This window comes from Labeo rohita, chromosome 16 (assembly GCF_022985175.1).
Source record: "Labeo rohita strain BAU-BD-2019 chromosome 16, IGBB_LRoh.1.0, whole genome shotgun sequence".
In the NCBI taxonomy this organism is placed as follows: Eukaryota; Metazoa; Chordata; class Actinopteri; order Cypriniformes; family Cyprinidae; genus Labeo; species Labeo rohita.
Genome location: NC_066884.1, coordinates 36735032 through 36750047, shown reverse-complemented (window position 1 = coordinate 36750047; position 15016 = coordinate 36735032). Strand labels below are relative to the sequence as shown.

The window sequence follows — 15016 nt, the reverse complement described above, 5'->3', positions numbered from 1 at the left end:
AGCCGGAAGACGATCAGTTTGAGTGGATTACCCAGGATGCTCGGCGTCTTTGTAGCAAGGGAGAATGTGTGACAATGGCTGCAAATAATACAGCAAAGAACCCACCTTTCGACTGTCCATCATGGTAAAAAACACTCCAGTACTTGCTGGATTTAGTGCATGAACGATGCTTTATCGTATCCCGCATAAAAACAACAATCTTACAGCGAGCTGTTAGCTGTAGTGCTCTTTAGCAGACCTACCGTCACACTCTGGAACTCAAACTTGTTTTACGAACTGCATTCTTTGTGTGTATTACGTTTATTTAATCAACGTAGATTCTAATAGAGAGCATCTCAGATGCAGTATGCTTTGTTTATGACCATATTTTTAGTAGATGAACACTGGTAGAGGAGCGAGATGATCATGAATTCATGATTTGACTTCATTTCAGGGCAGGAAAGCCTCCAGCAGGGCTGCATTTGGACGTGGTGAAAGGAGACAAACTTGTTGAGGTATTACATTGACATCACACTGACAGACATTTTTAAGAAAACTAGTTAATTATTTGATTGTTTAATATATAAAAAGATTTCTAACGTTATATATATATATATATATATATATATACTACCGTTCAAAAGTTTGGGGTCAGTAAGACTTGTAATAGTCTTTAAAGAAGTCTCTTATGCTCATCAAGGCTGCATTTATTTGATTAAAAATATAGAAAAAAAACAGTAATATTGCAAAATGTTTTACAATATAAAATAATGTTTTTTATTTTAACATACTTTAAAATATAATTTATTCCTGTGATGAAAAGCTGAATTTTTATCAGCTGTTACTCCAGTCTTAAGTGTCACATGATCCTTCAGAAATCATTCTAATATGCTGATTTATTATTAGAATGATCAGTGTTGGATAATATCAACAGTTGTGCTGCCAAATATTTTTTGGAACCTGTAATTTTTTTTTTTTTTTTTCAGGATTCTTTCATGAATAACAAGTTTAAAAAGTACAGTGTTTATTCAAAATATAAATATTTTATAACAATGTAAATTATTTATTATTAACTTTTAATAAACTTTTAATTATTAACTTAATACATCCTTGGTGAATAAAAGTATTAATTTCTTAAAAAAAAAAAAAAAAAAAAAAAAAAAGAAACAATAAAAACAATGTACTGACCCCAAACTTTTGAACGGTAGTGTGTATATATATATATATATATATATATATATATATAGAAGTCTGCTCGGCTCACTAAGTCTGCATTTATTTGATCCAAAGTATAGCAAAAGCAGTAAAATTTTGAAATATTTTTACTATTTAAAATAGCTGCTTTCTATTTAAATATATTTTAAAATATAATTTATTTCTGTGATCAAAGTTGAATTTTCAGTATCATTACTCCAGTCTTCAGTGTCACATGATCCTTCAGAAATCATTCTAATATGCTGATTTGCTGCTCAAGAAACATTTCTGATTATTATTATCAATAATTAAAACAGTTAAGTACTTTTTTTAGGATAATAGAAGGATCAAAAGATCAGCGTTTATCTGAAATAAAAAGCAAAGTCAGGTTATTTTTTCTTTGAGGGGAAAGACATTTTTAGAAATTAATACTTTTGTATAGCAAGGATGCTTTAAAGTGTTCAAAAGTGATAATAAAAACATAATGTTATAAAAGATTTCTGTTTTAAAAAAATGCTGTTCTTAATTTTCTGAAAAAATTCTACTCTGCTGTTTTCAACAACAATAATAATAATAAATGTTTTTTGTTTGATTTTTGAGCAGCAAATCAGCATATTAGAATGATTTCTGAAGGATCATGTGACATTGAAGATTGAAGTAATGATGCTGAAAATTCAGCATTGAAATCACAGGAAAAAATAAATGTTAAAATATATTCAAATAGAAAGCAGAAAAATATTTCATAATATTACTGCTTTTGCTGTTTTTACTGCTTTCAGATAAAAAAAAATGCAGGCTTGGTGAGCAGAAGAGAAAAAAACATTAACAAAATCTTTAAAAAACATTAAAAAAACCTTTTGACTGGTAAAGTAGTTTTTATTTTATTTTATTTTAAGAGACTGTCAGCTTGTCCAGCCTGTGACAGGGACGCACCAGATACTGACCTGGCTGCCTGCGGCTCAGTTGATTTTTCTCATACTGAAGCATGCATGACTGTGGCCGTCAGGTCCAAACGGTGCTACAGAAACACAAGACCCTGAGATTTAAGCTCTGAGAGGGGAGTCACTCCCTCAGGTGTTATAACTCAAGGGCACATTATGACACATTAAGAAAATACCTGTGTAGGGCTGGGTTGTATCACAAAAATATCGTTATCTGTAGTGTTATCTGGGTGTATGATGTGATTAACCGGGGATTATTTTGTTGTTACCAGCCGTTCTCTGTAGGTGATGCTATGCTAATTCTGTAAAAGACAATTTCTCCATTTGCATTGAACTTTGAGCTTCGTAACTTTGCAGATTTTACGCTTACACAGCTACATTACACACGAACAAAAGTTAAAAAGGTGAAATAGTATTATATGACCCCTTTAAATGTGTATTTTGGATGTTGTCTTTTTGCTAGTCTGGAAGAAGCATGTTATAAGACCAAAATAGCCCAAAAATTCAGAGTTGACCATTGCATGGAAAAAAACAAACAAAAAATTCTGGGATACAAAATCAAAGATGAATCCAATCAATTCTGCACTATTTATGTGTGATAAATCAAGTGTAAATGAAAAAAATGCAAAATAGAAGCTTTTTCAATTGTGAACTTGTTGCGCCAAATAGAAGAGGACTGTTATTTTCCATTTACTGGACGCCACCCCGAAGATACGATTATTAAATGGTCAGCTTATTTACATGTACTGTCACACTGCCCAGTCCTAGCCACTTGTATCTGATTGTATGTGTTGTTAAAGTAGTTTTGTCGACTGCAAACGGCCTACTGAAGTGCTCTCTCTGCAGAAACTGATCATTGACGAAAAGAAGTATTATTTGTTTGGGAGGAACCCAGACGTCTGTGACTTCACCATCGACCATCAGTCGTGCTCTCGCGTGCATGCGGCCCTCGTCTACCACAAGCATCTCAAAAGGGTGTTTCTCATCGACCTCGACAGCAGTAAGTGCATCAGACCAATGACAAACATGCTGCCATATACAGATATCCATAGACAAGTTTGTTGTTTGTTGACTTTCTGTAGCACATGGGACGTTTCTCGGACACATTCGTCTGGAGCCCCAGAAGCCCCAGCAGGTTCCTATCGACTCCACTATGTCGTTTGGCGCATCCACACGTGTTTACACCATTCGGGAGAAACCTCAGAGCCAGCCGGGCACCGGTGTCGGGGATGGTAAAACTGGTGATGACGAGGAGCTGAAGGGTCTTCTGGGACTTCCTGAGGAAGAAACTGAACTGGAGGTACATGTCTGCTCTACTAGTTTGCACCAACTTATTCCTGTTATTCTAGAATGATAAAGTCATCAAAACAGAAGTATGGGAATATAACATAAAATAACAGAAGTATGGGAATTCTGTAGTGAAAGAGCCAATCAAAACTCACACCATGTTTTAACTAGTGTTGTCATTCTGCTACATTTTCAGTAGTCATTACCAGCACAAGTAAAATTTCACTGTTATCAGAACCAATTTGGGTACCGTAGCAAAAACTGTCAGAACTATATGAAAATAAAAACAATATGAAATTAAATTAACCCTTGTGTGTTAATAAAACAAAAGTTACACATAGGTCCATAGTGGACAAAAATGTCAAAAAACTGTCATAAAAAATGTAAAGCTTGGAAGCACAGACTTAAGTTTGGTCTCATTTTAAAGAAGACCCATGGCAGATCACTGTTGAAGTAAAAAAATAAAAAGTGTAGCCAAAAAAAGTTATGGAGGTTTAAGTTGATGAAAATGATTTATGAACAATATTTTATATAAAATATATATTTTATGAAACATGCTGAACTCTAAATCTGCTAGAAAATGAAAGCCATAAATCTAAACAAGTTGCGTTCCAAGTTTAAGGTTGATATTTTGATACAATGAGCTTTTAGTAAGATTTTGTTTTGGGTGCAGTACCAAATTTTCCCCATTAACCAGTAAATGCCAGCAAAACTCTTTGGATTTGTGATTTGCATTCTGGTTTTTCTCTTTCAAATTTTACAAGCACACACACAATAATATGTGAAAGCAGAAAACAGGAATAAAGCAAGTATTTGCTTTAAAGGCCAAACCTGAAAACTTTTGAAGCCTTACCAACAGAATGAAAGTCTGTTAACAAAAATTGCATCATTTTACAGTATATATATATATATATATATATATATATATATATATATATATATATATATATATAAAAAAGCCAAACTAAATTGAAAAAGACAAAAATGTCCAAAAGGTCACACAAGGGTTAATGCTAAGGTAAATAAAACATGTAGCTTTCAAATTTTCAGACATAATTATGGTTTTAAATGGGTTAAGAGAAAAGTTGATGTTTAAGTTTGCATTTACGCACTACAAAACTTAATCTATTTTTTTTTTTTCAAGCTCTTCACACAGTTCTTGTAACCATCTTTCATGTCTCATTTTACAATGCACTAAAATTGCCAAAACACTTCATACATGTCAAATTAAACTTTTTTTTTTTTTTTTTCACAACACTACCAAAGGCTTTCAACCAACAAACACACTTTGTCACTCAAAAAAACAGCGACCTGAGAAATACTAACAACAGGTAGCCTTACACAATGTTTTCTTCAGTAAAATTTCTTTACAAAACAAGAATAACTGCCATTTTATGTACTGCTTATAGTTCACTGCCGTCTATGTTACATAGTCCATCTTTATGTTACAGTACAAAATTGTTCCTGAGTTTTCCCCTTTTGAATAAATAGGAATGGAATTAAAAGACTAACACTTGTGTAGATGTTCTACTACATCAAATTGTATTTTATTTTTTATTTTTTTTATTTTTTTTTTAAGATCCAGATTATATTTTAGTATGGTATTACTGCAGAAATGTAGCAAATGTTTGTTTTATTGGTGTTTCTTTTATGGTAAAGTTTGACCTTAGGGTCGTTCCGTGTCAAATCAACCAAATTCCCAAAACCTCCCAGCTCAAATTCTTGATTTTGTCAATATTTTTGGCAGTCTTTCTTCAGAAAAAACATTAGCAAAATGAAAAATTTGAGCCAGGGGTCTCTGGTTGATTTGATACAGAATGACCCCTCAAGTTTAACAGTTTGAAAAGAGTATGGGAATGTGCAAATTGGCTTGTATCATACATAATGTTTGCTTTGGTGGTGTTCCTGTCTGAGTGAGAGGAGAATTCATGTTATTTTAAAGATGTAGTCATTTAATACATTTTATGCCAAAGCAATGATAAATGGTTTAAAGTTTAGCCCACAGACTGTGCTCACTGTATGAAGAGTTTTGCAAGATTTCTATCAAACCTCTTAAATGTCAAGGTAGTATACACTCTGTTTGACCCACGTAAACAGGAACCTAGAGAATCTAGAGAAGTACCTTATCTGTACCGCTCTTTAGTATTTAAATGGACAGCATTGCAAAAGCCATTAGTTCTGAAGTTCAATGTAGATGATATCTGCATCTATACAAGCAAAATAATCCAGCTGAAGACAAACAAAATACAATCTTGGTCAGTGCAAAACTTTCCCACAAACTGTCTGTATGCATTTCTGTCGGCTTTATTCATTGTTCATGGATAAAGTTCCTGTTAAAGTTGTAAATAAGACCAGCTTTCTTGGTATCACTTTTGACAGCAATCTGTCTTTTATGCTTCACATTAAGATGCTTAAAAAGAAATGTTTTACAGCTATGAATGTTTTACAAAAAACAAACAGGGAGCAGACAGTTCAGCTCCTATGAATTTGTACAGAACTTTGATTTGCTCCAAGCTGGTCTATGCAAGTATCGTTTATAAATCAGCCAAGAAATCATATATACAATGTCTGGATACAGTATACCACCATGGCATATGATTGGCTTTAGGAGCCTACAGAACATCACCAGTCCAAAGTCTGTATGTGGAAGACAATGAACTTGGAAATCAGATGACTAAAGTTGGCTTTACAATATGCAATGAAAATGAAAGACAAATGAGGAAAATCCAGCCTGTTCAGATGTCAATAATATTACTTGCGTCCATTTGGACTACGCATTAAAATCCAACTGGAGAATCTGAAAGTGGATTTAAACATGTTGGACTAGACACATTTTTACAGAATTGTCAAATTTGAATTCGGTTAAATGCACAATCTTAAAGGAGAAGTCCACTTCCAGAGCAAAAATTTACAGATGATGCACTCACCCCCTTGTCATCCAAGATGTTCATGTCTTTCTCTCTTCAGTCGTAAAGAAATTGTGTTTTTTGAGGAAAACATTTCAGGATTTTTCTCCATATAATGGACTGAGTTTGAACTTCCAAAATGCAGTTTAAATGTGGCTCCAAACGATCTCAGCCGAGGAAGAAGGGTCTTATCTAGTGAAACAATTGGCTATTTTCATAAAAATAATACATAAATAATCCGGTTCATGACAATTAGTGTATGTCGAAAAACTCCCATCTCATGTTCTCCCTCAACTTCAGAATCATCCTATATCACTGTTTTACCTTTTTTGTTAAGGGTGTTTGATCTTCTTTGCATGTTCACTTTTCATAGACTGTATCGGTTCTTCTGCAGCAGTGTAGGATTTTGAAATGATTTTTGGAGTTGAGGGAGAAAATACAATTTAAGTTTTTCAACATACCCTAACTGTCTTTGGTCAGAATACACAGAGTTCAGGAAGAGCGAGACAAGACGAGCATTTGAGATGGAAAAAGTATTTAAATTGTATATTATTAAAATTTAAAATAACCTATCGTTTCGCTAGTTAAGACCCTTCTATCTCTGCTGGGTTGTTGCCAACCGCATTTGGGATCGTTTGAAGCCGCATTTAAACTGCATTTTGGAAGATCAAACTCGGGGCACCATATCAGTCCATTATATGGAGAAAAATGCTGAAATGTTTTCCTCAAAAAACACAATTTCTTTACGACTGAAGAGAGAAAGACATGAACATCTTGGATGACAAGGGGGTGAGTACATTATCTGTAAATCTTTCTTCTGGAAATGGATTTCTCCTTTAATGTCGATTGTTAGACTTCTCATATTGGCGCACGTGTCTATGTTGCTTGCTGAAAAAAAGACATTTGTGACCCTGGACCACAAAACCAGTCTTAAGAAGCACGGGTATATCTGAAGAGTTCAGATGCAAAAGCCTCTAAATCCATCTGACGCATTTCTTTAAAATGAGCATTTCTTTCTGGCTGCTTTGTGTAGGTTTCTATGCAAGTACTGATACTTCTGATTGGGCTGAGGCTGGAATTTAGTGAGTTTGAAGTAAAAATATTTGGATGTATAGTATGTGTCGAGAGCATTCACTCAGTATTATCTCATTTTTGACTGAGATGGCTTTTAGCTGGTTTTGCACCTGAACCCCTCATTTGTAGCAATAGCCAAAAATACATTGTATGGGTCAAAATGATCAATTTTTCTTTTATGCCAGAAATCATTAGGTAATAAGTAAAGATCATGTTCCATGAAGGTATTTCGTAAATGTATTACTGTAAATGTATCAACTTAATTTTTGATTATTAATATGCATTGCTAAGAACTTAATTTGGTCATTTTCAAATAGTTGTGTCTAAATACAATCCATACATCAATGTAAAGCTTATTTATTCAGCTTTCAGGTGATGTATAAATCTCAATTTCAAAAAATTGACCCTTTATTACGGGTTTTGTGGTTCAGGGTCACATTTTTCTTAAGAGAGATTTACACAGGCACAATTTGTCCACAAAACAAATTTTAAGCATTTCAGGTCTGTTGCAGTGAATGAACGGCTCTTTAAAGTGTTTTTTTCCTCTTTGGCTTTTCTGGCAGAACCTGACTGAGTTCAACACTGCTCATAACAAGCGCATCTCCACCCTCACCATAGAGGAGGGCAACCTGGATATTCAGAGACCCAAGAGGAAAAGGAAGAACTCCAGAGTGACCTTCAATGAAGAGGATGAGGTCATTAACCCAGGTAGAGTGATCAGCTGTAAAGAAAATTAGCATAACTGGCCTGCACCTCAATGAACCACACCAGTAGCATGCAAAAAAAATAAAATAAAATAAAAATGCAAGGTACTTTGGTTACCAAGATTATAACTGTTTAGCAAATAAATATTGCAAAAATGGAACCTTTGTGTTTGTGCTGACCAGGGGGTACACGAGCCCATAAATTAACATCTAGGGGAAAAGAATAATGCTGGCCTTTAAATTTTAAAGTACAATGAAACTCTTATTTTGTGATGTCTTGCTTTACTAGTTCCAGCTGCAATTTCTAAATCTAAATCCATAGTAAAGATTGTGAACTGCTAAATAAATAAAAATGAATAAAAACACAAAACCAGTCTTAGGTCGCTGGGGTATATTTGTAGCCATAGTCAAAACTACATTGCATCACATATTACTATTTAGATTATATTTCACATTTAGTTTAAGCTCAGTTTTTATTTCCAATTAAACTAATTTAGTTACCAAGGCAATATTTGTAATTGTTTGTTTTTATCTAATATTTATATTTCATTTTATTTTAGCTTTATTTCAGTTGAAAACATTTGAATAGATTTATAGATATGTTGACAATAACCCTGGGTGTTAATGACATCAAACCTGGCACAACAGGTTGAACTACCCTTTTTTGGTGGTGCAAGTTTGTTAAAGATCCTGATTTACAGTTGAGGTCAAAAGTTTACCTAAGTTTGCAGAATATGCTAAATGTTAATTATTTTAAGAGAGATCATACAGAATACATGTTTTTTTTTTTTTGTTTTTTGTTTTGTTTTAGTACTGACCTGAATGAGATATTTCACATAAGACATTAACACATAGTCCACAAGAGAAAATAATAGTTGAATTTATAAAAATGACTACTTTCAAAAGTTTACATACACTTGATTCTTAATACTGTGTTGTTACCTATATTTTTGTTTAGTGGTAGTTGTTCAGGAGTCCCTTGTTTGTCCTGAACAGTTCCTTCAGGTGCCACAATTTTTTTTTTTTTTTTTTCCAGCTTTTTTGTGTATTTAAACCTTTTCCAACAATGACTGTGAGAGACAGTATGATTTTTGAGATTTATCTTCTTACACTGAGGACAACTGAGGGACTCACATGCAACTATTACAGAAGGTTCAAATATTCACTGATGCTTCAGAAGGAAAAACCATGCATTAAGAGCCGGGGGGTGAATTTGAAGATCAGGGTAAATTCTGGTACCTCTGGTAAACAAGTAATATCTTCTGTAATTTTTGAAGGGCAGTAATAAATGAAAAAAAAGATATTTGGGCAAAATAAGAAAAACTTACACATCTCCATTCTGTTCAAAAGTTTACACCCCTTAATGCATGGTTTTTCCTTCTGGAGCATCAGTGAGTGTTTGAACCTTCTGTAATAGTTGCATATGAGTCCCTCATTTGTCCTCCGTGTTAAAAGATGGATCCCAAAACCATACAGTCATTTTTGGAAAGGGTTCAAATACACAAAAATGCTGAAAAAAGAAAAAAAAAAAAGAATTTGTGGAGCCTGGATTTTTCTGAAGAACAGCAGTTTAACTGTTCAGGACAAACAAGGGACTCATGAACAATCACCTAACAAAAAAAAAAAAACAGCTGTGGCTCATTCGGGTAATGACACAGTATTAAGAATCAAGTGTATGTAAACTTTTGAACGGGGTCATTTTTATAAATTCAGCTGTTATTGTCTCTTGTGAACTATATGTAAACATCTTTTATGTTATACTAAATAGAAAAACAACAAAACAACCTATATTTTGGTTTCTTTAATCACAGAAAGCCATCGTATGACTTAGGATTTGACTTTAAGCCTCTCTCACTATTTTGGTGACTTGCCATTTAACAATATTTGTTATAAACTCTTTTAGAGGACATCGACCCCTCTGTTGGACGTTTCAGAAACATGGTCTCAACAGCTGTGGTTCCTATTAAGGTAACTTCTCAAATCTCAAGTCATTCAACCTTATGCAAAAAAAGAGAGTAATTTACATGTTTACATGCTTCTGTTTGTTTATCCAACAGAAGAAGAAAATGGGTGGCGGTAACGCGCTGGGAATCGAGGAAACCGTGAACCGACACATGCACACGTTCCCTTTGCAAGGTGGACTCTACAGAGACCTTCCACCTGCCAGTCATGAAGCCCAGTCCACAGGAGTTCCCGGCGGAGCCACGATCCTGGGAGGTCTGCCGTTACCCCTGCCCAACCCGGCCCCGGACGTGGACCTGGCCCAGGAGGCCCCGCCACCACCGCTCGTGCTCAATCCCACACCGTTACCCGGCCCGTACGCCTCCGACCCGCTCAGCGAACCCCGCAAGAAGAAGTACGCTAAAGAGGCATGGCCTGGGAAGAAGCCCACACCGTCTCTGCTCATTTAGCTGCGTGCTAATAATATCAGGATATCCTCATGAACTTTAATCGTGAATCTGGCGAACGGACTTTGATTTCAACTGCACCGATTTAATGCAAGGGATTTGTACGTTTTAAAAGATCTTTCCTCCAAAAATTAACATTGACTCACTCTCGTATCATTCCAGATTCATATTACTTTCTAAATTCAGTGAAATGCAGATGGCAAAATCCTTTTTTTGCATAGTTCAGTTTAAACAAAAAGAAATTAGCATTTTGACCTATTTTGCTCTGTTTCCCACAGCTTAATCTGGTCCTGGTCTTATTAATCGTCCATTTTTGTTTTGTTAAAAGAACTGCTTTGACATTAGATCTTTTGTGTTCCACAGGAAGGTTGCAGTGACATGAGGGCGAGTAAATGACTAATGCATTTTGATTGATCTGTTTAAAACAGCAGCTTGAAAGTGTGTGAATTTAATGAAAAGCAAACAAAAGTACCTGATCCAAACAACAAAATGTGTCATGTTTAGCCTTAGATGGAAGTGGGTTTACCTTTTTAGATGTACTTTCTTCTTCTTTTTTTTTTATATCATTATTTATGTAAAATGTTCAGAAGATTTACCACTAGACAGCAGCAAGTTGTTTCAAACTAGTTGTTTGGCCATCACACTTACATGAGCATCAGATCTGGTAGATCATCAAAAAATCTGTTAGGTTTTCAAAATGAAATGAAATTTTGCAATATTGTAACACTTTACCTTGTGACGATATTTACCTCAGCTGTTCCAGACTGTATTGGTTTCAAACACTCATTCCCCCTTGATATACAAACAGAGTGCAGTGTCGTTTCACATGAACTGTTGATGATAACGTGGTTCATCAGGGCTCAATGCAGACGGTCTTCACTGTTAAAGAAAGTAAAAAAGTTTTATACTTGTTCTTTTTGGTACATTTGTTGTTTGTACATATCACTCACAATAAAAACCAGTGTATTTTTTATATATTTAAACCGATGCAGAAGTCTTTACCTACAAATTGAGAGTGGCTGCTCATTTTATATTCATAACTGAGCCTTTAATTTTCTTCACAACTGGTTTGACTTTCAATCCAGATGTCAGCAGCCATGTGACGTGTCATAAATTGTCCATCTTGGCCTTTCACTGCTACCGCATCCCTTTTCTTTACACAGGCATTTTCCTGATAAGAACTAACATTACAATTTTCACATATACAGCAATTATGGGCCTAGTACAATGCACATGCAATCCCAGTGGTGATTTAAGTAAGTACCTTTGACGCTTTTTGACTGATTGTGACCGTAAGTTCAGTGTCAATATATAAAATGTTTGCAGTCTTACTTCCTGTTCTTCATCAGCACACTTTGTGCTATTTCTGGAGACAAGCAGCAGACCCCAAAAATCTTTTGGTGGCTTTTATGTAGTTTCAGTTCATCTACCTCTTCAACATCCCCTGACTGCATTCTGATGCACATTAAAATTCACAAAGCAATTTATTCTTTAGGGGGGGGAAAATACATTGTTTCATCAATAAGATTAAAATTTAAATAATGTCCATGATTTCTGTGATTGGTGAAGATGTCTTTAGGATTGTGGGTAGTGAAGTTTGAAATTAGTGACTTATAAAGAGGTGTTTAACATCTTCTAATAACCTCTGAGCTCATGATAGGTCTGTACTGAAAGATTATATTTGTTTGAGGACAAAACGAATGGGATTTTTTACATCCGGATTCCTTCTGCTGCTCTCCAGTGACAGGAAATGATTTGTTTTTTATCGTTCCACACTGCTGAGCATGTGGCTCACTTCTGCTTATAACTTCTGCCCTGCAGTTATGTGAGGTGCTTATTAGAAAGCTAAATTTGCTTGTAAATGTAAATCCATATTATATGCTACACCAGATGTGTTTATATATACACACACAACCCACAGGCATAAATTATGAATCATATATGAATATGATTCATGCCCATGGGTGACATGTTAATTTACAAGGAATACATGATGAGGGTAAGATTAAAAATACATACATACCCATGGATCAATCAGTCCCAGTCATAATTATCCTCAGAACACAGTACTACAATAAAAATAGAAACTGGTTTAAAGAGCGAGTGCTCAAAGAGACGAAAAAGGAAAAAGACAGAAGTAAATGTGTATTTTGAACTGCAGGTCAATGACTTTCAATGATGTTTCTGATCTTCATGTTTGCAAGATTATTGGCATACAATACAGGGTGAATTCAGGCAAACTGGGACACTTTTTGCCATTGAGATGACTGGGAAAAATATATCCCTACAAATATATCTCATTATGAAGCAAACTGTAATTGTCCTACTAGTGTTTTAAGTTCGTCTGATTTATAGCACGTAATAAAAGCATTTCTTGTTCACTGGTTTTACATGGTGAACATATTTGCTGTTAAGGGACAAATGAAACTGGTGAGAGTGTAAAAGTCTACAGGTCCTCAATGACAGAAACATTTGTTGACCAATTAACCACAGACAGCACAAATCTTTGATTTACAAATCTGTGATGAAATCAGTGTTGGAATTGGGAGGGGGGGGATCCTCTGTTTTTTTTTAATAAAACTATAATACTTGAAACATGAAATTTAAATGAAATGTTTGAATGATTCGGTTCCATCGTAATGACTCGCTTATTAACAGTGAATTACTGCCGCCTACTGCTGATTTTAATTTCACATTTAAAGTCATTTCAAAAATCAGCATTCAACGTTTTAGGATTAAAATATAAAAACATTATTCATGCATTTGTAACTGCAGGTTAAATGCATTCATGTGCTGCATTAAACAGTGGGTAAATACATCTAAATGCCACTTCAGATGCACTGTTTTCCGTATTATTATTATTATTATTAGCCTATTACTATTGGTTATGATTTCATATTCGTATATATTCGTTTTTTTCCCTTCAATTCAATCTCCTGACAATCTTCAATGTAAATGATAGCCTACTGTAAATGCTCGACATGCCAATAAAGCTCTGCTATATGACTGTATTTTTTTTTTTTTACTTAAATGCAGCTTAATGGATGAATTTAACATATTTCATTTTATTTTGGCTAATTAATAGAATATAATTATAAATAATATATATTTATTATTTCATCTGTAAATGAAAGCACGCTCATTATCGTCACACACAAGCATAAATACAATCATAAAGTCAAAACTTTACTGGCATAATTGTCAGGCGTTTACAAAATATAGCCCTAACCAGTTATTAAAATAATAATAATAATAATAATAATAAATTACATAATAACTGGTTAGGGCTATATTTTTATAGTCTATTTATTGTGTATTTGATTTACTTTGCAAATACTGTAAACCCCTGACAATTATGGCAATAAAGTTTTGATTTTATGATTGTATTTATGCCTGTGTTTGACAATAAATTAGTGTGTTTTCATTTAAAAATGAAACTTGAATGTTGAATTCTGCATAGTGATTCAGTTCCCATGAATTTGAGCTGAGCATGTGTAAAGTTTTTACAAATTCGGCAATGACACTCAGATTTTCATGTATAATGATATAAAAACTCTGCTGTACCTCCAGCAACACTTCCTGCTTCACAGCTCATCTGTTCCACCATAAAAGATGCTGTGCATCTAGGTTCCTCTATTCACTGCACTGTTTGTATTCTGTTTTAAAGTGCTGATTCACTGCTTTTTTGAGCAGTGTTATAAGTATGACAAGGAAGGCTGATACATAGTGTACTAGATTATCACAACACAAAATCTAAAGAATTTTAACTGTACTATTTTATGGATCCATGAACTTGACACATGGGATTATACACATAAAGGAAAATCAGTTATACATTTCTATGTGTTATATGTATAATTTGTTTGTATTTTTAATTTTAAAGTTTATTGTCAGTTTACATACAGTGTGCATATCGCCACCTACTGGCCTTGTCTGAACAGTGAGTCTCAATCTTTTTTGACACTGAAGGCGGTTAGACATTGCACAGTATCTTAAAACCAAATCCTATTGCACCACTCAATTTCAATCTACATTTCTTTGTCATTTTCAGGGATATGCTAAATATGACACTGCAGGTCATAACCCAGTGTCATTAATGGAGAGTATAAAACAGGTAAACACTGTATTCAGGAATTTATTTAGACTGCAGTATGAAAGGCACTAGTTAGGATGAACATATATGCTCCTGGATTAACCCTAAGGCTTTTAGATATAAATTATAGTGTCATGTTGACTTATAGAGAAAATGCTGAATCCATTCTGTGCATGTGGGTATATTTTGGTAATGTAAAACTAAAGTCTCAGATTGAATGATTAATTAATAAACAGAATCCATCCATGTATTTTCTGTCCTCATTTTAGTATCAATGAGATGCTATTTTACTTGGTATTAACATTTTAATTTTTATATTACATTTATAAGATTTTAATTTTAAACCTTTATCCTTTTTGTGTTTTTGTTCAATTATTTTATGTAAATGAGAAATGCAACTAACTGGGTTTAGTTGTAGTTGACTGTAAAT

The 15016-nt window shown here is 34.1% G+C and overlaps 1 protein-coding gene and 1 non-coding gene across 2 annotated transcripts; both read left to right on the top strand.

Annotated features, from left to right (window-relative positions):
- Nucleotides 1-8: 8 nt before the first annotated feature.
- ppp1r8b (protein phosphatase 1, regulatory subunit 8b) lies at nucleotides 9-11466 on the top strand. The gene is made up of 7 exons (XM_051132347.1): nucleotides 9-124; nucleotides 434-494; nucleotides 2961-3114; nucleotides 3197-3414; nucleotides 7945-8089; nucleotides 9989-10053; nucleotides 10143-11466. Exons 1-7 carry the CDS (start codon nucleotides 75-77, stop codon nucleotides 10494-10496), a joined length of 1047 nt encoding a protein of 348 aa, XP_050988304.1. The 5' UTR covers nucleotides 9-74; the 3' UTR covers nucleotides 10497-11466.
- LOC127179207 (small Cajal body-specific RNA 1) lies at nucleotides 2101-2271 on the top strand. The gene has a single exon (XR_007829507.1). It is a non-coding gene; the product is annotated as a small Cajal body-specific RNA 1 (non-coding RNA).
- Nucleotides 11467-15016: the final 3550 nt, after the last annotated feature.